The 24,000-nt window shown below is 46.8% G+C and overlaps 1 protein-coding gene across 6 annotated transcripts in view; it reads left to right on the top strand.

Annotated features, from left to right (window-relative positions):
• Positions 1-24,000, top strand: part of LOC125031086 (transcription factor collier-like) — a 161,284-nt gene that overhangs the window by 34,554 nt on the left and 102,730 nt on the right. For all 6 annotated transcript variants that reach the window (XM_047621564.1, XM_047621563.1, XM_047621566.1 and 3 more), the window contains exon 5: positions 23,284-23,357. In XM_047621564.1, the coding sequence (XP_047477520.1) occupies positions 23,284-23,357 (74 nt within the window). The remainder of the gene's footprint in view (positions 1-23,283; positions 23,358-24,000) is intronic.

Below are 24,000 nucleotides of genomic sequence, written 5' to 3'. Positions count from 1 at the left end.
TGGGCCTCTCCGAACGCATGGCTCTCTCTTGGTTTCTTGTGTTGGTCTTCTTTATTTTCCTTTTTTTTCTTCTTATTGTTACTAACTCGAGTTTTCTTTTACACCATAACCAGTAGATTGGCACGTCTCCATTTTTTTATTATTTTATCGTTTATTTGAGTTTATTGGTTTTAAATGAGATGATATAAGTTATTGAGGGAAAGATCGTTTGGTTGAACTTCTTGTGCAGTTAGCCGATCGTCTCCCCCCCTGCCCCTCCCCCCCCCCCCCTTTTCCTCGCCATGACCTAGAGTTCATCCGTAAAAATTGAAGGTCTGATGGTTTTCTTTCCTCCCTTAAAGTAACTTCTTTCCAAAGTCATTTAGAAATCAGGGGCTCCTCCGCCTTTTTCTCTTTTTCCCTCGTTTCTTTTGCCTTTTCTGTTCCTCTTCGTCATCTTTCGTCTTCTTCATTTCTCGACTTTGTATTGTTTCTCTCTCCTCCTCCACTTCTTGTTCCTCCTCTCTGTTCGCAATCTCTACCTCCTCGTCCTTCTTTTTTTTTCTTCTCATCATACTTTTTCTCCTCCTCCCTCTTCCTCTTCATCTTCCTCTTCCTCCTCCTCCTCCTCCTCTTCCTTCTTCTCTTCTTCTTCTCCTTCTTTTTTCTTCCTCCTCGTCCTCCTCCTCCTTCTTTTTTCTTCCTTCTCGTCCTCCTCCTCCTCCTCCTCCGCCTCCTCCGCCTCCTCCTCCTCCTCCTCCTCCTCCTCCTAGTAGGCGTATGGACTATCCTGCGCTGAACTTCTGGAACTTTTCCCAAGACAATGCCTCTCTTGCTTCATCCTCACGGCGCAGTTAGCCAACTCCCGCCATCCCTTTCTTCAGCTCCTCCTTGATAGTTCCTCCAGGACCACCACCACCACCCCCTTCCCCCTCTTCCTCCACTTCCCCCACTCCCCCCTCTTCTCGGCCATCCCCTCTTCTCCACCCTTCCCCTCCTCCCGTCCTTATTCCCTCTTCTCTCCTTCCCCCGCCCTTCCCCTCTCCCCGTCCTCCCGTCCTTCCCCCTTTCCCTCCCCCTTCATCCTCATCCTCTTCCGCCGTCTGTTTCACTCCCTCAATCACGGTACTTGTTACTCTCTTACAAGGGCCGTGGGCGGAGGGGGGAGGGAGGGGGAAGGGGGGGAGATTACCCATCTGCGGCTGTAGAATCGGGATGGCTGGAAGGCCTCGACCCCGTTCTAGCCTTCAACCTCAAAATTCATGATTCTCTTAAGTTCAAATTAAAAGCCAAATGAACCCGTGTATTTGATTTGATTCAGTTATTATTATTCTTTTAAATATAATGATTCCGGAGATAGACCCTTATGATCCAAGTGCTGATGATTGGAGTAAATTGGTGTTTTTCTTTTTATTTCGTAAATGCATCAGTACGTTAATAAGGACGAGATCTCCCCCAACCGCTGCTGCACAAGGCATCTTGAGAGACAATGTAGCGTCGAGTGGCTCATGTAGAAAACTAAAGAACTAACCGTTGTTTGTAGTTTGACTGATCTCTACCATCTCTGTTGGATCTGTAGTGTTTGGAGTAATAACAGTAACCTGTAACCAAATAGCGTATATCCACCATGTGATAGTTATTTTCTAATGATGTACTTGTTAGTATTAGCTGTAGTTTTGTCTGATAACTGCAAGTTCGTTGTGAAGCTGCCTGGCGTGAGTTGTGTCCATGTAGCACGTGTTGTAGGCCTATCCAAGGAGGCCGTGGTATTGACACACTGTTCCAGGTCACACAAATAGCCTCTTGCATGACGACAGAGGAAGGGCCTTTGCGTGACGCCTTTTGCCTTTAAGAAAACTTGAAGTCTTGCCAATGGCCGGATCACGTGAAAGGCATAAAGAGGGTTACTTTAGGATAATGGCTATATAAATGTGGTGTAAACAGACTCAAGTGCGCCCAAAAAAGAGTGACTGTCACGAAGGAAAGCTCGATTTTTTTTATGCCAGGCTATTCATTTATTTGGTTTTATTTCATTGCTGTTATTTGTGAAAATGTTGAAGACTGGTACTATATTCAGTGTGATGTTGTTGTTTCGTGCTCTTGTTTATTAAAGGGAAATTGTTGCTATCATGTAAACTGATTCAAACGTTTGTTAAATTTTAATGCATAGACGTGATTCTTTTTTTCCCTCCAAACTGTTGCATCAATAGAGGGAATAACGCACAATATAATGAAATATAACACGGAGTTCGGTGTGTTGATAAATTCAGCACACGGTTTTCCATGCATTTTTCAAAACCAAAGTTGTCATTGCCGCTAACTGTCATTCGCTACATGGCCCTCCCTACCCCTTACCTCACCACCAACCCCCCTGCCCCCCACCCCTCCACCATACGTCATTGGCTCGTTCCCACGGACATGTTTAAGATCCTATCTGCATAATCCGGTAAAACAGTGTAGCGCTGCCCTGCCGACGCGCCCTTTGCCCTCCCCCCCTCCCCCCCCTCCCTTCGCCCTTCGCCCCTTCCCGTTCCCTCATCCCGGTATCGTCGGTAGCGATCTCCAGCACAGATTATCCCTGTATCCATCATGGTAATGGGAGGGAAAGGAGAAGAATGGGAGGTGGGAAAGAAAAGAGAGAGAGAGATAGAGAAAGAGAGAGTGAGAGAGAGGGAGGGAGAGAGAGAGAGAAAGAGAGAGAGTGAGAGTGAAAGAGATAGAAATAACGACCTGGGGTATGTTCGAGTCCTTTTGTATTTTTCCGTTCCTGTAAGAAACAAACTTTTTTACGATTTTGAGACATTCGTTTTTTGTTTTTTTCTTCCCTTCAAGTGCTTCCGAGGGTTGTAATGCGTTTTCTTAAGGGATTTGTAACGTAGCGGTTATTCGAGCATGGCAATAACCAGGCGGGCGTTCCACCACCGCCGCCGTCGCCTACATCCGGAAAAGACCTTCTGCAGGCTCTGGCTGGCCCGGGCGTGTTTATTCTCTGCCATAAGACTTGCTTTTGATTCACATATCTATTTTTTCTCCCCCGCCTTCTTCTTCTTTGTTTCTCCGGACGAATAAAAGTTCTCGTTTCTTGAAAGAGAAAAGAAAAAAATCCACATCCTGTTTCTCACGGTTCCTCGAGGACAAAGGTGGGTATTGTGGACGCCGGGTCCTTCAGGAAGCGCCGGCTGAAGGTGGTGTTGTCCGCCTCCTGCAGGACGCGGCCGCTGCACATCTGTGGATCCTCATCCCGGAGGCAACAATGAGCGAGGCAACTCAAGCGGGCGAAAGAGGAAGGGCTTCTTCTTCTTCGCCGCCGCTCGATGCTCTTGGCTCCGAGCCTCTTCTTGCTGTTCCGTCTTCTCTTTCTTCCTCCATCTCCTTCTTGTTGTCCTTATGCTTGCGTTATGGCTGCCTGGTTCTGTTGGTATTACTTCTTCCCTTCGCCCTTCTATTTTCTCTTCTCATTTTATTTCGTTCTCATTTCTTTTCTCTTTTTTATCTCACTCGCGTCGCTTTCATTGCGTTTCTCACACTTTCTTCTAGAAAATATGAATTCGTGCCTTCTCTCCACTGCCCTTCTTCCTTGCCTCCTTCTACTTCCCGTTCTCCTCTCCTCCTTGCTTCCCCTCCTCCCTCTCCTTTCCCTCCCTCCCTCTTCGCCGCCTCCTCCTTCGCCATCAGCAGCCCGAGCGAGCAGTGTGCCCCGCGGATGATCCCCGAGCGGCCGTGGGGGTGCCACCGATGTTCCTTTGTTTGGAGATTCCCTAAATGTGTTGTAACATTTGCATAAAGATCGCAGGCGCGCACAGATCATCATAATGCTATCAAGGCTTGGGAGGGGTCGCTCGGCGCTGCTGCTGCTGCTGCCTCTCGCGCCGCCGGGAAATTGGAGAAGGCGCTGGGCTTCCGCTTCTTTCTCTTTCCGCTTCCTCGTTATCTCTTCCCTTTACGCTTTTCCCTCCTTCGCTTGCCTTCCTTGTTCTTTTTTTCCGTTTCTTTTCTTTTGCTAGTTTTTTTTTTCTTTTATCTTATCCTAATTAGTTTCAAATCTTCTTAGGCTTTTTTTCTCGTTCTTTTTTCTTTGGAAATAGGACTATTTGATGCGTTCGGTCGCTGTTTCTGGAAGCAGTCGTCATTCTCTTATTAATTGAAACATTAAAGCCTCGTTGCCTCTCCCGGTCTCTCCCGGCCAAAAACTTTCCCAAGGCGAGAGTGCGAGCGATTATCGAAGTGTGAAAGTTTGAAGTCTCACTTACCTTCCCTCCCCTTGCCCCTCCTCCTCCTCCTTCTCCTTCTCCTTCTCCCCCCCTCGAAACCATTCAGCTGCTGTCGCCCCCACAGTGTAGGCAACCCTGTTTACTCTCTGTGATTTAATCCTTGTGGCGGCTGGCTGAAGAATAGACTCGCTGCAGACTCGTTATCGCCTTTGGATCAGTAAACATGGCCACGCGCTCCCTCCACATGCTAGCGTCCGAGCCTCTGTGCCGCTCCCGCGCCCTCCCTCGCGCGCTTTTAAGAGGGAAGCCGTATAATCTAAATCTTTTATCTCCGGGTCGTCTAGATGATTTATTGTTTCCGTTTTCAGTCGGTATTGGCGTACTCAAAGTACAAAAAAAAACTATCTCGCTCTTCGAATAAATAAACCGGAAAGAAACGAAAAGTAATTTTTCATCCGGAAAACAGGAGAAAGGGAAAAGAAAGCAAAAGAAAAAACAATCGAGAGTCCGACCCGCAAATCCAGCGTGTAAAGGAGGATCAGCTGAAAGCCAACCAAAACAAAATAGCATCAACACCGCCCGCCGTGACGGAAAGCTAATCTACTTCCCCTTCAGATGTGATCCACTCCTTGTGGCATAATCCTGGCGCTCTGCTGATGCGCCGATAACCGGAACTGATAAGGGGTAAATAGGCCTGATGATTGCTTCCCAGCGGCCTATTACCAGCGGCGATGGCGAGCGACCCTTCGAGAAAGAGGAGGAGGAGAGTGGAAGGGAGGCAGGACCGCGAGGGATATTGTGGCGCGGTTTTCTCGCAAAATATGTTCGGTTCCTTTATTTTTTGGAGGAGAGGAGGGAGCAAATTCTTTTTCGTTAATATCAGTGCGGTTATATTACTGTTATTATTATTACTACTACTATCATTATTATTATCATAATATCAGTTATATATTGTTATCGTCATCACCGCTATTAACTTTATGGATATTTCTGAATACGTAGTTTTATACATCAAAGAAGAAGGCATTTTACTTGTGGTTATCAGACATACATGGTATGCAATGCGCTTCATCATTCCAGTATGGTGATGCGTCAAAGTACAGTAAATATTCATTGCTTTTCATTCGGAGAGTGAACGCGGATAATCGTGAGAACTCCGGAAATAGCAAATAAAATCTGAATTAGAATAAAAAAAGAAAATCTAAAGAATTAAAAAAGTAAATAATAGAAAACGACAGCGGGAATAGATATCCAACTCGAACCCAAACTTTCAGACACATTTACGAAAAGCTTACGATACCGGGAATTAACGTAACCGAGGAATAGGAATTGTAACTCCCTTGTATACGAGGAGCTCAAAACAAACAAAACAAAAGCGACGAGATACAAACAAAGCAAGAAAGAAATCAAAACAAATGTAGGTATGGGCGTAAGGTTCAGCGAGAGGGGGGGGCGGGGGGAGGGGGGGGGCAGCCATCACGTGCCGAGCGGAGTGAGGTTGGGATCCTCCTTCCTGAGCCAGTGCGGTGCCACGTGGCTGTCACGTGACTACCAGAAGGCTGCTTACATTATAATGCTGTTGGTCCTCAGTCCTCGCGGCCCTTACACACAAATCTGCATTTCCGTAGCCAATTTTTGTCGATTTTTCTCCTCTTTATTTTATGCTTCCTTTTTTTTATCTTTTTTTATTTTTACTGGTTGGGTTTTTAACTTTTGAGTTATGCAGATCCGCCCAAATGTCAGTTATTAGCGCGTGTGTTTGTTTGAGTTACGTGACCTTTTTCTTCTTTTTTTGAGGGGGGGGGGGTTCCTGTTTCATGGGAACGTGCGTAAAGAGTTACTACTTTATGCACTTGTATCATATTTTCTAAAACAACGCACTTGGGTTTATCTTAGATTAAGCTAATAGCGATCTTTAAAATTCTAATTTGGATCAGTCTCCATTACTATAAAGAATACAAAAAAAAAAAAATAGTAATTTCTTCGAAATGAAAAGCATCTTGCAACCTTAGAATAAAATAAGTAAAAAAACGAAACAGACAAAAAGGAAAAAGGAAAAGTAAAAACAAAGCAAAGAAAAAACAACATATAAACCCAATTTCCATATGTAAATCCAAACACAAACTACATATATATTTATAAAACGAATGCCAGCGAATTCCGACCGAGGTAGCATTACATATGACCGCCTTGTGTGCAAAGCTGCCTAACACGCCCCTTTCCCCCTCGCCGGCACGTGGCAGAGCGGGCGTGCGAGGGGCGGGCGCGGGCGGCGTGTCATGGGAAGCTCCGTCGCGCCCCTAACCTGCTCTGTTTACTCTTACGTGATTTTCTTGGCTGATTGAACTTGGGTTTTTTGTTTGTCCGGTGTAATGAGTTTATCGATGTGGGTTATATGTGAACGCTGTAGGTTGTAGGTTGTTGCGTTCCGGGTTTGGGGGGTTATGAGAGATGGAGGGTGAGGGGGAGGGGAAAGGTTCGTGTCTGCGAGGAGTGTGATTGTTTTGTTTTTCTTGTTGCGTTAGGACGATCTCTTGGTAGTGGTGCGTTGTATGGAGGAAGTGTTCGTTGCTTATTTGTCTCTCTCAATCTCTCTCTATCTCTATCTCTGTCTCTCTCCCTCCCTCTATCTCAAGTTCTCCCTAATGACCCCCGCAGCGCTTTGGCACACCGTTCACACAGAGAATAAAATCGATGTTAAAAAAGAGACGATGCTTAGCGCACAAAAACCCATATCCGATTAGCCGCAGTCTACTACGGTTGTTGGAGTCGAGTTACGGAAAACCCGAGGCCGTTTTATCCCCGACGCGCGGCTGCTGTTGTCCATTAGGAGCCTTCTTAATCCCTGAGTTGTTTGTTCGATGGCTTACGATAAGCAGCCAATAATGATAACGCATATGTAAAGAGTGGTGATTAAATCTTAAAACACCTTCCATCTCTTTTTTTTTTTCTTTTCTTTTCTTTTCTCTTTCCCTTCCCTTCCCGGCCGCCGCTCGCCTAACACTCGGCGCGGGAGAGGAATTATAGATGGCGGGGAAAAGGAGGGAATAGGATTGTCCATGTTTTGTATCGGATTCGACTGTCGTAGTGTTCGAATGCCCGACGCGACAGATGGCGTTCTGAACTTCTTTCTTTCCTTTTTTTTTCTTTCCAACTCTGCCAGATACTCATTTATTTTTCTCTGGGTCTTTGCCGCTTCTTTCGTTATCTTGGCGGAAATTGAAACTCGCGCTTTCCCCGGGATTTTGCAGCTGGATCAATCGGGCGAAACGGAACGAAAATCATAAGCGAAAGACTCCGCTCTCTGCGTAATGCGTCAGCCCTCCACATCACCGGAATCGGCAGCCAGAGCTTGGACGAATTATTACTACCCAATGCAAAGAACTCGCCGCATTAGTCGACCAGATAATACCTTCGCTTTGCTCGTTTTTTACCCTTCAAAAGCCCGACAGAGCTCCGGCGGCCAGAGCGAGTGTTTATGAACGCCGAATCTGCAGAATTAAACAGACTGCAATCAACACGAGGATGAGGATCGCCCGGTTAAGCTCACAGCTGTTAGGGAGCTAATCGAGGAAACATCACCAGGCAATTTTGTCGGTAATGTAGTCAGTGCTCGAGTAACACGATGGCTATCTGTTGGACGGCCCTAACTGATGGGGTGTTGGGCTGGTGTGGCGGTCGGGATGGTCTGGCGGTATTAGTGGAGTAGCTGTTTGGGCTTTATAACATGGTAATGTCCAGTGCCTGCGCCATTGGGGGGCAAGGAATGGCCGCGGCTCTGTTGCTGCTGCCGAACGCTGTGGAAAGAATGAAGCCTCTTTTATTCTTTGTTTATCCAGTGGGTGTTTTTCTCGTCCTTGCTTCGAATGATGGCATTGCATTTTGGGTTATGGCGTTGGCAGCGGTCCCCTCTCCTGCCACAGTCGCTGCCATCCGCCGCCTGTAGAGAGCGAAGGGCGCCGAGAGGCAACAAGACTCTCCATTCATCCCTGAAATTAAAGGGCTGAAAACGAAGGCGTCGACCCGCGTCTTCAAGAATGACCATAGAAGACTCGCCCATTGTTCTTAGAGGTCGGAATTTTGGGGAAAGAGAAAGAGAAACAAAAAAAGTAAGAAAAGGGACGAATAGGAAAAAAAAAAAAAAAAAAAAAGAAAGAAAAGAATGTTAGACCAACAAGCGAGAAACTCAACCTATCTTAGAGAGGCGGTTTCACAAAACCCTCTCTCGGGCTCCTCCTCCTCCTCCTCTTCCTCCTCTTCCTCCTTCGCCTCCGCCTCCTCTCGCTGGCTCGTGTGGGCTCGGGGAAAAGCATCTGGAGTGAATGACCAAAACAAACAGCCATTAGAGGGCACCACAATAAGTAGAACCCTGGCATGCTCGGCCTCTATTATGTGTTGAATAAGCGGTAAGAGTTGAGTATTAATAATGCAGTGAGAGTCAACAAACGGAACACGCAACGTTGCCTGCCTGGCCCCCCCCGCTGCTCCTTGCCACCTCTTACACCATGGTTTTTGTGGTGGACGGGTCGCTCTCTCTCGCTCTCCCTCCCTCTCTCTCTTCTCTCTCTCTCTGCCTTTCCTGCACTCCTTCTCTCTCACTTTTCTTGAGCTTTCCTGCTTTCTTGATGTTTTATTTTCTTTTTTACTCTTTGTTTTCTTACTTTCTCGTTCTTTCTCTCTTTCTCTTTCATCATTGTTTTCTTTCTAATTCTCTCTAGTTCTTTTTAGTTCCCTTGCTTGTCTGTTCTCTCCATCTTGTCCTCTCGGTATCTCTCATTCCTTCTGCCTCTCTCTCTCTCTCTCTCTCTCTCTCTCTCTCTCTCTCTCTCTCTCTCTCTCTCTCTCTCTCTCTCTCTCTCTCTCTCTCTCTCTCTCTCTCTCTCTCTCTCTCTCTCTCTCTCTCTCTCTCTCTCTCTCTCTCTCTCTCTCTCTCTCTCTCTCTCTCTCTCTCTCTCTCTCTCTCTCTCTCTCTCTCTCTCTCTCCCTCTCTCTCTCTCTCATTCCTCATCACTCTCTTGCAGCCTCCCGATATCTCAACCTTTTTTTTTCTCTCTCTCTTTCTCTCTCTTTCTCATTTATGGAGGAGAGGGGGAAATGCCCGAAGGTTTAGGAAACAAATAGAAGAAGGGGAGAAGAGGAGAAGAAGGAAAGGTGAAGAGATAATGAAAGGCGGAGAGAAGGGGGGAAGAGTCAGGCTGAAAATGGAAACGGTTTTATGCTTCGGAGAAATACTTGTATGTCTAGATTTAGGGGAAAGGAGATGCGAAGAGGAAGGGTGCGAGGGGAAGAGAGACAAAAACAAGAATAACACGGAGAGAGAAATAGAGAGAGGAGAATGAACGTGATGATGAATCCAACACCGAATTTATGACTAAGAGAAATGGGGGGGGAAATCGAATTGTTATAGATACAAAATATATGCGATCAGAAACAAGAAATTATTAGATAAAACACACAGAAAACAAAAGTAAAGTTAGAGATAAATTAAATCATAAATAGCATATACAAAATAGTTTTTTTTTATCATAACAAGCAAGTAATCAAATTCAGTCAACAAAAAAAAGATAAATATAAACATAGGTAAATGAATGAATAAGCAGATAAATAAAATAAGATAATTGTGAATAAACGAAATCAAAGCAACAGATAACTAAAATAATCAAATAAATCTACATAAAATAAAAAAAATAGAATAGAATACACTGATAACTGAAATAACCAAAACAAAAAAAAAATAATTGTGGGATGAATAGAAATGACAATAAAAATAATTTTTTAAAAAAATGAAGATTTAGAAACATAAAGTAGGAACCTTTGTCGAAAGGGTCTTCAAGTACAACCATCTTAACGCCTTTTGCGATTATGGATTCCAGCCAGCAACACGCGATCGGTCCGGGGAGGGGGGAGGGGAGGGGGGGAGGGGTCGGCGGTAGGGGTGAGGAGGGGGAAGGGGGGAGGAGGGGGAGGGGGAGGGAGAGGAAGAAGACAGGTGAGAAAGGTTTCCGAAGAACGGGCTTTCGTATCTTTTGTTGGTCTGTTTGTGAGTTTGTTAGGTAGATATGTATTTTTTTTTTTTTTTTTTAGAGGGGGGGGGTATTGATATGATTTTTTTTTTTAATTATTTCGGCGTATGTTTTATTTGTATTTTGTATTTTGTGGCTACAATTTTGGTGGGTTTAAAGAGGGGAGGGGGGGGGATGGAGGTGCGTGTGAGTGCTCCCTTTTTTTCCCTCCCTCCCCCCTTTCTATCCCCTCTTTTCCTACCTTTTCCTTCTTATTCCTTTACTGTCCCTTTAACCACCTCCCCCTCCCCCTATCCCCCTCCCTTCCCCTCTTTTCTCCCCACCCGCCCTTCATCCTTCCCATCTCCCTTCCTTTCCCACTCCCTTCACCCTCCCGTTCCCCTTTCCCTCTTCCCCCTCCATTTCCCTCTTCTCCCCTCCCCTTCCCCTCCCTTCTGCCCTCCCTCTTTCCCCTCCCTTACTCCTCCCTTCCCCTTCTACCCTCCGCCTTCTCCCCTCCCTCTTTCCCCTACCTTCACTCCTTCCTTCCCCTCCTCCCTTCCCCTCCTCCCTTCCCCTTCCCCTCCTCCCCTTGCCCATCGCAGCCACGCCCATCGTACACGCGCTTTACCTTATCATGTGTTGGTTTGTTGGCCATTAATTTCGGTTTTATTGCCCCGCGACCTACGGGATAGACGCTATTTTGTCCTGCTCTGTGAATACGATTCGACTCTCGGGAGAAGAGGAAGAGAGAGAGGGAGGGAGAGAGAGAGAGAGAGAGAGAGAGAGAGAGAGAGAGAGAGAGAGAGAGAGAGAGAGGGAGAGAGAGGAGGAGAGAGAGAGAGAGAGAGAGAGAGAGAAGGAGAGAGAGAGAGAGAGAGAGAGAGAGAGAGAGAGAGAGAGAGAGAGAGAGAGAGAGAGAGAGAGAGAGAGAGAGAGAGAGAGAGAGAGAGAGAGAGAGAGAGAGAGAGAGAGAGAGAGAGAGCAGATGAGAGAGGAGAGAAGGACTCTTTCTATTCTACCATTTTCTTCTTCTTCTTCATTTTCTTTCAAGGCGGAAGGAGAAGAAGATGGTGGCGAGGGACCGTCTTTCGGGTTATTTCTCCTTGCCACAAAACGTAAAGTTTATTTTAAGGTCAAATTATACGGATGAATAAAAGAGATTGAATGGGTATGGATGTCTCAGAAAGGTCGTTTCCCTCGTCTGTGACACCTGTAGATTTTCTTGTGTTTTTCTTCTCTCTCTCTCTCTCTCTCTCTCTCTCTCTCTCTCTCTCTCTCTCTCTCTCTCTCTCTCTCTCTCTCTCTCTCTCTCTTTCTCTCTGTATATATATATATGTTTATATCTTTTCCTAATGGCCTTTACTCCGCATTTACCTTAAGTCTGATCTCTCCATTCCTCCCCTCCCCCCACCCTCCCTCCCGTTGCCTCCCTTTCTTTGGACTAACAATGTGGACAACTCACTTCGCTGTGCTTGCCCATCCCTACCCCCCCCCATCCCCATACCCCATCCTGCTCTTCCCCTACCCCCCCCCCCCTTCCCCCATTGTTCCGCCGCTCTGGTTCCGATGGTAGTGGCGATGGGTGGGGGAGGGGGGAGGGAGGGGGAGGGAGAGAGGAAGGAGAACATATGGCTCGAGAATGTTCCGCGTGACTGGAGTAATTGTGGCAGAATGACCCCGACAATAGGTCCTAATAGGTCAAGTCTGGCTGGGGTCGCCGCGCGTCATGCTCGGACGGTGGGCAATGGGTGGGGGATGGGTAATGGGGGGGGGAGGGATGGTGGGCAATGGGGGCAGGGGCGGGTAGGGGCGGGGGCAAGGGCAATGGTCGCCGGACGGGATAATTCGTGAACGGCAAGCGGTGAATGTCGCTCAAACGAGGACCTCTGAATGGGTTTATTCTCCGAGCGAGGTCGATGCATAATGACCTGTCGGGGGGGAAGAAGAGGGGGGGGGGAAGAAGGACGGGAGGAGGGAGGGAGGCAGGCGGGAGGATAGGGTCAAAGCCAGGAGTCAATCCGTCTGTCGTCGTGACCTGGCCCGGGTCACGCCTCCGCAAGTCACCATCGTACGAGTTCACCGGGGGGTCATTCAGCCCGACAGAGCGTAAAATGACCGGATGACTAGTGGCTGTCGCTCGTTTGTCCCCTCGTTCTTTGCTTGACTAACGAGGCGGGGAAGGGGAGGGGTGTGGGCAAAGAGGGGGCGGAGGGGAAAGAGGAAGAAGTAAAGGAAAAGAGAAGGGGGTGAGAGGAAGAGGAAGGGGTGAGGGGAAAAGAGGAGGTGCTTAGAGCAAGGGGGGGTTAGAAAAGCGAGGGGAAGGAGTAAGGGGAAGAGCAGAGGGGCAGGGGATTTAAGTAAGCGAAGGGACGGGGGTTTGGGGAGAAAAGGGCGGTGCTTAGCGGGCGAGTCGGGCGGAGGGGTTGTACAGGTGGCCTAATGGCCGGGTGGGTAAAGGGAAAGAGGGAGGGAAAGGGGGCGGAAAGAATCAAAGGGGAATTAGTAATCATAACACTATTGTGACGTTATGTACTTCGACAAAGAGCCAACGAAAGGCGATGTCTTTCCACTTTTTAAATCACCCGCTTGAAGGAAAAAACTTGACGAATCCGATGCTCTTTCGCGCCAAAAAAAAAAAGAAAAGAAAAAAGAATCAACAGCGTAGGTTTAAAAAAAAAATGTCAGTTTACCTCCAAACCACGAGAGTAAACACCAAACCACTAGGGTAAACATATCCTAAAGTAGATGCGGGTCATTAAACAAATTGTCGTCACTCTAATTAAAATCCCCTCGACAGTTTTACACAGGAAACTCGATTTGCATCAACGTATTACCAGACGGCCGGGTCGAGTCGCGGCCAAACTCATTTAGTTATCCCGAGCAACGAGTCTAAACACAATCACCGTCATTGTGCCATTCCATCACAATATCTTTTCCTTTTTTCTCTTCTTTTTTTCTCGTTTTTTTTTTTTTTTTTTTTTTACTTTGCCATCAGGAATAGTTTTGGTCTGATTACCGTGGAGAGAGAGAGAGAGAGAGAGGAGAGAGAGAGAGAGAGAGAGAGAGAGAGAGAGAGAGAGAGAGAGAGAGAGAGAGAGAGAGAGAGAGAGAGAGAGAGAGAGAGAGAAGGATGTGAGAAGACACAGAGAAGAGAAACAAAAAAAAAAAAAGAGAAACAGATGAAAGAAAGAAAAAAAAGAAACACAATCACAAAAAAAGAACAATAAAACCCAACACACCGAATCAGAAAGAGAAGACGGAAACAAGAAGAAAAAAAGCAAGCGAAAACAGACGTTAATTCGCGTTCTCGGGATGAAACAGAAGCACACGGGCAATCTGCAATTAACCCACACGCAGAGAGAGAATCGAGGACTCGTCTGACAGAATGTTTTTTAGGCCTTCCTTGTTATCGGCGAAAGTAAGGGGACACTTCGCTGTTGAATTGCGATGTTATTCTCTTCTGATTTCTTTTTTAGAGCTGTTTTTTTTTTTATGGCATTTTGCTTTGTGTTTTGTTAAGTTTGTGATTATCGTGAGGGATTATGGTAGAGGTAGTCCATTGATTATGTGTTTGTGTGTTTGTTTGTGTACATTTGTGTGTGTGTGTGTGTGTGTGTGTGGTGTGTGTGTGTGTGTGTGTGCGTGCGCGAGTGTCTGTCTGTCTGTCTGTACATATCTGTGTGCATATCTATCTGTCTGCGTACATATCTATCTGTATACACATCTACCTATCCGCGTCCATATCTATCTGTATACACATCTACCTATCCGCATCCATATTTATCTATCTGCATACACGTCTACCTATCCGCGTACACATCGATCTATCTATCTATCTGTCCGTCCAGCCCCAAGTACTTAGAGACCGCCACCACTTTCCCCCGGAGACAAACCCGAGTCAATCCTTCCACCTCGCTCAAGGGGGAGAGAGAGAGAGAGAGAGAGAGAGAGAGAGAGAGAGAGAGAGAGAGAGAGCGAGAAAGGGCGTCATTACACTCGATTTGATGACGTTAAACATGGATGAAAATGTTAATATTCCCGACGAGATTTGATGCATAAAATAACAATCGGAACTTAAAGTTGACGGGCCATTAACGCTCCTCTAGTGACATCCGCTCACTCGCGATCTCTTTCTCCCGCTCTGTTTCCCTTTCTTATTTATTCGAATTCTTTCTCTTCTTTCTTCTTGTTCTTTATTCTAAGTCTTATTTCTTCTTGCTTCTTGATTCTTAATTCTGCTTTCTTCTTCTTCTTCTTCTTCTTCTTTATTCTTCTTATTTTTTTTCTTTTCTTCTTCTTCTTCTTCTTCTTCTTCTTCTTCTTTCTTTCTTCTTCTTTCTACTTTCTCATTTCTTCTTCTTCTTCTTTCTTCTCCTTTTTCATTTTCTTCTCCTTCTTCTTGTACTTCTTGCTCCTATCTCTCATCTTTCTCTTACTCTATATATCTCTTCTTCCTTTATCCTCCTTTATTCATTCTCCTCTCTTTCTCTTTTCCATTTTCTGCTCGACAGTAATCCCATTTTTTCTCTTCGACCCTCTTCGTGTTTTCCCCCTTTTTAAATTTTCTTTTTTTTTAATTTTTTTTTTGTTCTTACTTGTTTCCCCTTTCATTTATCATCTAAATTATCCTTTTCCTCTTTTGTCTCCTTTTTTTTAGATTTAGACGTTTGTTTGTTTGTTTGTTTGTTTGTTTTTCTTCAGTCTTCCGATTCTTCTTTGGTCGTTTCCTTCTCTTTTTTTCCTCTCTTTCTATCTATCTATCTATCTCTCTATATCTATTTCTATATTTACCTATCTATTTCCATCTCTCTCTCTCTCTCTCTATATATATATATATATAGAGAGAGAGAGAGAGAGAGAGAGAGAGATATAGTTATGTCTATCTATCTACATTTCCATCTATCTCTCTTTCTGTCTCTCTCTCTGTCCCTTCGCCTCCAGCCCCTCGCCTATCTCCCTCGCCAGCCCTCCCTTTCCTCCCCACTTCCCCTACACCATCTCCCCATCTTTCCCCCATTTACCCTAACACGCGGAAAGTGACATTATTTCCCTCATCATACAATTATCATATTTTTATTTTCCACTCGTTTCCCCTCTCCCCTCATCCATCGCTGTGTATTTAGTTTTCCATTTCATTATAAATGAATATTCGGACGAGCTGCTGGGTATCCATACGTCGGTTGGAATATGAAGAGGGTGAATGGGAGAGAGACGAGAGAGAGAATGAGAGAGAGAGAGAGAGAGAGGAGAGAGAGAGAGAGAGAGAGAGAGACGAGAGAGAGAATGAGAGAGAGAGAGAGAGAGGAGAGAGAGGGAGAGAGAGAGAGAGAGAGGTGGTGATAGGAGTGGAATGTAACGAGAGAAAGATATTATCCTAATTTAAAACGTAACTTTGCATTTGTTCACTTTGCATTTTTCAATTCACAGTGAGAGTCAGAAAATAGAGATATCTGTTTCTGTTTCTATTTCTCTCTTTCTTTCTCTCTCTCTCTCTCTCTCTCTCTCTCTCTCTCTCTCTCTCTCTCTCTCTCATCCTCTCTCTCTCTCTCTCCTCTCTCTCCCCGATCACCAATATACTCTCTTTCCATCTCCTAACCGACCTCTCACATCACACGCCATCTCTTCTCGAAGAACTCTGCTCACTCCAAGACAGCGTCTCCGAACTCACATCAGGCTCTCCTTTCCTAAGCGTGACTTCATGTAAAGACACCAGGGCGCACACTGACCCCCCATAACTCTCGAACGAGGAGCGCACATCCATGCTCATCCCATCAAGCCGTCCGAGTGTCGGCTCCTGCCCCGCCTCAACACTCTCGAGAGAGCACAAATAACGTCAATCACCAAACAACCAAACTCTCACACAATGTACACTCAGAACACGAAACATCTCCGACACTCCTCTCGTGAACTCGCATCGCGAGGACCTCTCCCATCTCCTCCATCCCAGCTTCTTGCACACAGTGTCTGGCACATCTCAGATCTCCCATCCAAACACCGGTCTAACGAATGTCACTCCCACGATCAACTCTCTCGAACTCCATCCTCGCAGTTCCCTCCAGGATCCCCTCTCGACCAACTCACATCCTCTTCACACCACAGTAAGCCCTCTCTCTCCACAACGTATACCAACTAACCGCAGAACGCACCAGTTCATCTCATCCATCCACGCATCTCTCCTTCCGACGTTCTCATCTCTCGTAGCCAGTCCTCCCCAGTCTAGAAAGCCTCCAATAATCTCCACTGATGGGACCAGGAAAAATCTCACTCTCGTATCTAGAACTGTAACTCTCGCTCACTAGCAATCTCTCATCCGTCGTACTCCGCTCACTATGACCGCTCGACAATAAACTCGACACGCCAGGGGAAAATAATCCCGTACCACCACCACAAACACAAGGAAGTCCCTTTCTCAGACATCACCAACTCCGGTCACAAACTCTTTCTACTCCAATCAATCACTCTCAATCCTCCCTCCTCTATCCCAAACAGCAGACCCCCCTCTGAAGTCGACAACGCACTCGAGTCCCGCGGGCTGCGCATCTTCCTCGACATCAAACAGCCCCCCCCCCCCACCCACTCATCTCCTCCATCAGTCTCAAAATAAATCCACCGACAACAACAATAGCTAATCAAAGTCTTCCGGACCGTACCGCAACAAGACCGACAGACCTCACGTCACAATAACAGTCATCCTACTCATCTCAACGGACCGTCCTGACTCTCTTCACCTCTCGCTTCCCGTATTGCTCGCCGGTCTCGCTGTCGGACTCCTTACGCAAGTCCACCCAAGAGTCACCTCAGATGTTATTTGGAGTGGTCATCCTCTCTGGCAACTCTCATCCATACGTCTCACACAGCAACTCCCGATAAGGCTCATCGGGGAAGTATCATGTAAAGGGATCTCCCGAGGCGGTCCACTCTCTCCTCTCATCGACTCTCAAACATTCGAACCTCTCTCTCCTCAAATCATTACTAGTCAAAGGCGACATCCTCTCTCCAAATTATCGTCTCTCTTCTCTCCTCCCTACCGTCCTCTCCCGCAGATCACGCTCTCTCACGTTCTCAGCGTCTCATCGCAAACTCCCACGCCCCTCTCTCTCACCGGCCAAAAGGGTCAGACTCCCGGGTTAACCGTATATCATCTACTCCTCTCCATCCGTCCTCCATGAACCTCGACTAGTAATTTTCTCCTAGCTTCCGCATCGATCCCCCTCTCATGATACGGGTCAAGCTGCTCTCTTCAAAGCCCCCTCCTCTCCCGAAATCCCACGAAGCACTTCTCCCGACACAACCCACCAGCCTCCGCCGTGTATCCTACCTCTCCACGTCCGGAACAACACCTCGTTCCTCTCAACAATCTCGCACTCGACGGCTTCTCGACTCCGACTCATCCGTCTCATTCCCAATTCGTCACCACACTCATCTCTCAACTTCACCTCCCTCTCGTCATCTCCTCCTCCTCATCTCCTTTCCTCTCTCGTCCCCACAGCTCTCATCTCGTCAATGCTCCCGAACTCCCCCCACCTCGAGACAACGCACTCAAGACGTCATGAACTAACTCACTCTTTCTCCTCTCTTATATCTACCCATCATACCGAGACGGGTCTCCGCCACGCTCAGACACTCCACTTCTCTTCCAAACATACCTCCTCATCTCTCTTCTCAGGACTCCGCCTCCTCAAGTCCCAGCCTCTATCTTCTCTCTCTCTCTATCGTCCTCAGATCCCTCGATCACTCACCCCCCTCGTCATCATCGTCCTATCGCCTCGCTCTCAACTCATCCAAACCTGAAAAGTCCATCATGCCGAAAATCAAACTCGCACTCGCCTCCCCCAGAATGTCTAAGCAGACGTCGGCAACTCGTCTCGCTCAGTTCCTCCAATCATCCTACCTCACACATAAGTTCAAAACCCTTCTCGACGTCTCTCGGTCAAACAGTCCACCCAAGTCCATTTCGTCTCTCTCACGGTCTCCGTCTCACTCTTCTTCTTCTTCTTCTTCTTCTTCTTCCTCATTTTCCACCTTTGTCTCTATATATATTTCTTCAATTTCTTTTTCCTCCTTTCTGTCTCTTTCTCTCTCTCTTTCTCGCCATCTCAAGGGAACACAATCTCATTAGCTCTCTGCGTCCCATTTAAATTGCATCAAGTCATTATGAAGCCCCAAGGAGAACAGCGAGATCACCCTTGACCTCTGACCCCGCAGGATCGACGTCTTACGGGGTCACGGGAAGGTGTAACGCAAATCTTCTGTTGAATAATTGACGCGAATAAACTGCTGACCCCGCTAATGAGACCCGGAATTATGATCCTGTGCGTGTGTGTTTTCTTTGTCACTCGCCTTGTCCTTAGATACGGGTTACGTTTTTTTTTTTCTCTTTTTTTGTTTTGTTTTATGGGCGACCGCGTATTAATCCGTCTGTCATTTCTCCCTCTATCCTCCCTTTCTGCAATCCCTCTCTCCCTCTTTCAGTGATCCCTCCCCCCTGTATCCTACCCTGTCCTCTGTCCAGCTTCCCTCGCCATTCCCCTCACCCTCAGTCCCCTCTCTCCCTTCCCCTCACCCTCAGTCCCCTCTCTCCCTTCCCCTCACCCTCAGTCCCCTCTCTCCCTTCCCCTCACCCCCAGTCCCCTCTCTCCCTTCCCCTCACCCTCAGTTCCCTCTCTCCCTTCCCCTCACCCTCAGTCCCCTCTCTCCCTTCCCCTCACCCCCAGTCCCCTCTCTCCCTTCCCCTCACCCTCAGTCCCCTCTCTCCCTTCCCCTCACTTCTCTGTCCTCCGTACACCACCCGGCATTTACATAGTACAAGAGCTGTACTTAATCAATTTCATGTCCCTTACGGCTCACGCCCCCCCCCTCCTCCCCCCTCAACCCCGTTCTCCTCCTCTCCCCTTCTCCCTTTCTCTCCCTCTTTACCTTTCCATCCATACATCCCTCTTCTTTCTTCTTCCTTCCCTCTTCCTTTCATCTCCCTCAATCTATCCCTCTTTTTACTTTTTTTTTTTTCTTCTATCTTCCTCCCATCGTTTTCCTCTTCTTTCTCCCTATCCCCTCCTCCTCCCCTCCCCCATTGTCTAACCCAAAGGGAGGGGATTTATTTCGTTGTAGGAACACCCATCCTCTGTCTCTCTCTCTCTCTTTCTCTCTCTCTCTCTCTCTCTCTCTCTCTCTCTCTCTCTCTCTCTCTCTCTCTCTCTCTCTCTCTCTCTCTCTCTCTCTCTTTCTCCCCTCCCTCCCCCTCTCCCCCTTTCTCCTCCCCCTCCTACCCCTACCCCTCTCCTCCTTTCTCCTCCCCCCTCCCCCTCTCCCCCTTTCTCCTCCCCCTTCCCCCTCTCCCCCCTCTCTCCTCCCTCCCTTCTACCTCCCTTCTCCCTCCTCCCCCTTTCTCCTCCCCCTCCCCCTCTCCCCCCTCTCTCCTCCCTCCCTTCTCCCTCCCTCCCCCCCAACCCCGAGGCAATACAGTAGACATGCCCGCGATGCGTCGGCGTTTTTTAAGAATTGCATCTGTTTATAGCGTTCATCTGTTCGTTTGTTCGAATTGGTTGTCTTATTTGTGGCGATATCAGCAGTACTTTTTTCTATTTTATTTTATTATTCATTCGGCTATATTATTCTACGATTTAGAATTTCTATATATATTGTTAATTTATTTCCTGATTCTTACAATATATATATAAATATATATATGTGTGTGTGTGTGTGTGTGTGGTTGTGTATGTGTGTGTGTGTGTGTGTATATAATCAAACATAGATAGATCGCTATACATACATACATAGGTATAGATTTCCATTAAAAAATAATAATTAAAAAAAAATCTAGAACCCAAGGCCGGGAGGGAAAAAAAAAAGTGAAATATTTACCCCTTTTCGCGACGAGCATTAGGGATCGGGAGAGGGGGCCCCGGGGGGTGGGGGTAGGGGGTCAGGAAGAGGAGGAGGAGAAGGAGGGAGGGGGGGTGGGGAGGGAGAGGGAAGAGGGAGTGGGAGTCTCGCCCAGGAAAAGGAATCTAATAATCAAATTTATCCCGATCGGATGAGTCCAAATTCGACCCAAAATCCCACGAATCGAGAAGGAAAATGAAGCTACTAAGCCCGGTCGCGCAATAGGGGAAAATAAGCCCACAGTTGAGGGGAAATAAGCCAGGAGTGAGAGGGGAAAAATTCTTCCTCCCGCGTGAGGCTGGCGGCGAGGGGGAGGGGGAGGGGGAGGGGGGGAGGGGAAGGGGCGTAGTGGGGGGAGTGGGTTATCTTCTTCCTTTTTCGCTTTCGCTTTTTTTTTTTTTACGTTCCCATTCTTTTCTTTTTTTTTCTTCTTGCTTTCTTTTTTTTTCTTTCTTTCTTTCCCGTACTTATCTTTTTCATGAAAATGTTTGCTTACTTTCTTACTGTCGCTACCTATCTGGCTTTCTTTCTCGCCCTTCCTCTTTATCTATCTATCTATCTATCTATCTTTCTATCTATATTTCGCTCTACTTAGTTATCTGCATATCTTTCCCTACCCCGCCCCCCCCTCTCTCTCTCTCTCTCTCTCTCTCTCTCTCTCTCTCTCTCTCTCTCTCTCTCTCTCTCTCTCTCTCTCTCTCTCTCTCTCTCTTCCATTCTTCAGTGGGGTCGAGACCACCTGTTCCGGGCACCACTGGTGGTCGTTGCGGAGGGAGATTAGGGGGGGGGGGGGTGAAAGGGGAGCGAAGAGGAGAGAATGGAGGAATAGGAAGGGAAAAGGGAGAGAGAGGGAGAGCAGGAGGGAAAGGGTTGATGAGTAGAAAGGTAAATGGGGGAGGGAAGACGGGGAGGGAAAGGGGAGGGGAGAAAGAGAGAGAAGAGACAGAGAAAGGACAAGAGGGAAAGGATAAGGGGAGGGAAGGGGAGAGAGAAAGGCTAGGGGTAGGTGAGGAGGCGGCGAGGGGAGGGGAAGGGAAGGGGAGAGAGAGGGAAGAGGAGAAGGAGGGGAGTGACAGAGAGAGGGTGGGGGGGAAGGGAAGGGGAGAGAGAGGGAAGAGGAGGAGGAGGGGAGAGACAGAGAGAGGGTGGGGGAGGGGAAGGGAAGGGGAGAGAGAGGGAAGAGGAGAAGGAGGGGAGAGACAGAGAGAGGGTGGGGGAGGGGAAGGGAAGGGGAGAGAGAGGGAAGAGGAGAAGGAGGGGAGTGACAGAGAGAGGCTAGGGGAGGGAAAGGGAAGGGGAGAGAGAGGGAAGAGGAGAAGGAGGGGAGAGACAGAGAGAGGGTGGGGGGGAAGGGAAGGGGAGAGAGAGGGAAGAGGAGGAGGGGAGAGGCAGAGAGAGGGTGGGGGGGAAGGGAAGGGGATGAGAGAGGGAAGAGGAGGAGGGGAGAGACAGAGAGAGGGTGGGGGGGAAGGGAAGGGGAGAGAGAGGGAAGAGGAGGAGGGGAGAGGCAGAGAGAGGGTGGGGGAGGGGAAGGGAAGGGGAGAGAGAGGGAAGAGGAGGAGGGGAGAGACAGAGAGAGGGTGGGGGAGGGGGAAGTAGGGGACGAGGGAAGCTAACCATAATCTTGACTTTTTAGTGGCGAGGGATTTGTAGGGATTAATCCGGGGCCTAGTGGTAGGGGGGCAGGGAGGGCCAAGGGAAGGGGGGGGAGGGCCCCTGTTTTGATTAAGGATGCATTACAGCGGGTATTACGTGCTGCTTTATTTTTATTACAAGGCCGGATGACAGCAGGGGACTTGAGGTCGGATCGAGGGGGATTTCAGGGGCTAGAGAGGAAGGGGGAGGGGGGAGGGGGGAGAGGGAAGAGAGGGATGATTCTAGCCCTCCTTCCCCCTCTCTCTCTCTCTCTCTCTCTCTCTCACCCTCCTTCTCTCCCCTCTCTCTCTCTCTCTCTGTCTTCCTCTTCCCGCATCCTCCTCTATCTCTTCCCCTGTGTGTGTACTAGAGAAGGTGTCGGGGGAGGGGAGGGGAAGGGGGGACGTCGGGAAAAGATTTTGAGAGGGGGGTTGGGGGGGTAGGGATTTTCGTACTGGTGGGAATATAGTGCTCTTCTTCTCCTTCTTTTCCTGGGGGTCAAATGCTTATTCTTATTGGTATGCAAATTCATTCAAACTTATGAACACACATGCAGACATGCACACGTATGCACACATGTCCACAGAAACACAAATGGAAGCGTTCAACTAAACCACGTGAAGAAACACGCACGCGCGCGCGCACGCACCCACACACACAAACACATACACACACACACACAAACACACACACACACACATACACACACACACACACACGCACGCACACACACGCACAAACACACACAGATACATACACACACATAGAAACACACACACAAACACAAACACACTCACACACACATACACGCTCTACCTACAGTGTGTGACGTACCCGTTTATTTATTTATTTATTTTTTCATCTGGTAAAAAGTAATTTCTCCTCTGGAATACTTTTCATTTTTCCAGATTGGCAAGCGAGCATCCATCAGGCAATGGCTCGTCGAAATCAATACTTTGCATGTGTTTTACTTTCGAAAATTAACTACACACAAAAAAAAAAAAAAACGAAACAAAATAACTCTAGAGTGATTGGCTATTTTATATATATATGTATGTATATACGGTATACATATAAAGTCCTTTTTTTTATAATTGTATCATAATTTTTTTCCCCTTTTTCATAAATTGTATCAGTTGACGAGGTTACAATTATTGTTTTATTTTGATATGTGTATTTTGGATTGTCGCTATTTCATATCAGAGGATTTTTGTGTGCTACACTTTTATGATGAAATATTTATAAAAACTTATATATATATATATATATATATATATATATATATATATATATATATATATATATATATATATGATATATATTCACTTTAATTCAGCATATCTGCTTTTCATCATTCACCACACATTAATAAGCTTTTCATATTAGTTAATCATCATCACTGATATTATTTATTCAATTGTGTTTCTTTGTGAATATTAATATCATCCACCAACTTATAGTTATTAATTGAAATTCATTCTTTCACACAATATGAAAATATGGTCACATGGATTGATACTCAGAGAACAATTATTAATTTCTTCTTTTCTCTCTCTCTCTCCCTTCCTTAGGCTATCGTATACGAAGGACAAGACAAAAACCCGGAGATGTGCCGAGTCCTACTCACACACGAGGTCATGTGTAGGTAAGTAATCTGAGCCTTTTCTCCTTGTTATTATATTATTATTATTATCATTATTATTGTTGTTGTTAGTATCATTATTATTATTATTATTATCATTATTATTAGTATTATTATTATTACTTATTATTGGTATTACTATACATTTTATCATTATTAATATTATTGTTGTTGTTGTTGTTATCACTATCATTATCACTTTTCTGATGATGACGATGATGAATATGTTCGATCAGTATTCGGTAAACAGTAAAGGAGATATATATTTCGAGCATCATGCCAGCGAGATAGATAGCTAGAGATTACTAGCCGGGTATATATGATACAGATATAGTTACTCAGACAGACAGACTGATGGCTATGGATGGGCGTTCATATGTACACGTGCACGCTGCTTTACCGGTTCCGAGTGTCCGTTAGGTCTCGTGAGCGCCTAACAAAAGGTGTTTTCACAGCGGCGCACGCGAATCCTCACCGGTTGTCCCGATGATGACCAGCGAGACGGAAGCTGCAGGTCTCGCGGCCGCTGAGACTCTCGCGTCTGACCCTTTCAAATCTCCGGATTTTTTTTCTCGTTTTTTTCGTTTTTTTTTTTTGTTAATAATCAGTTGTTGTTGTTGTTTTTTTGGGGGGGGATTTTCTTTCG

The sequence above is a fragment of the Penaeus chinensis genome, chromosome 12, assembly GCF_019202785.1.
Source record: "Penaeus chinensis breed Huanghai No. 1 chromosome 12, ASM1920278v2, whole genome shotgun sequence".
NCBI lineage: Eukaryota > Metazoa > Arthropoda > Malacostraca > Decapoda > Penaeidae > Penaeus > Penaeus chinensis.
Note: the sequence above shows the minus strand (reverse complement) of the source record. Positions and strands in the feature narration are given on the sequence as shown.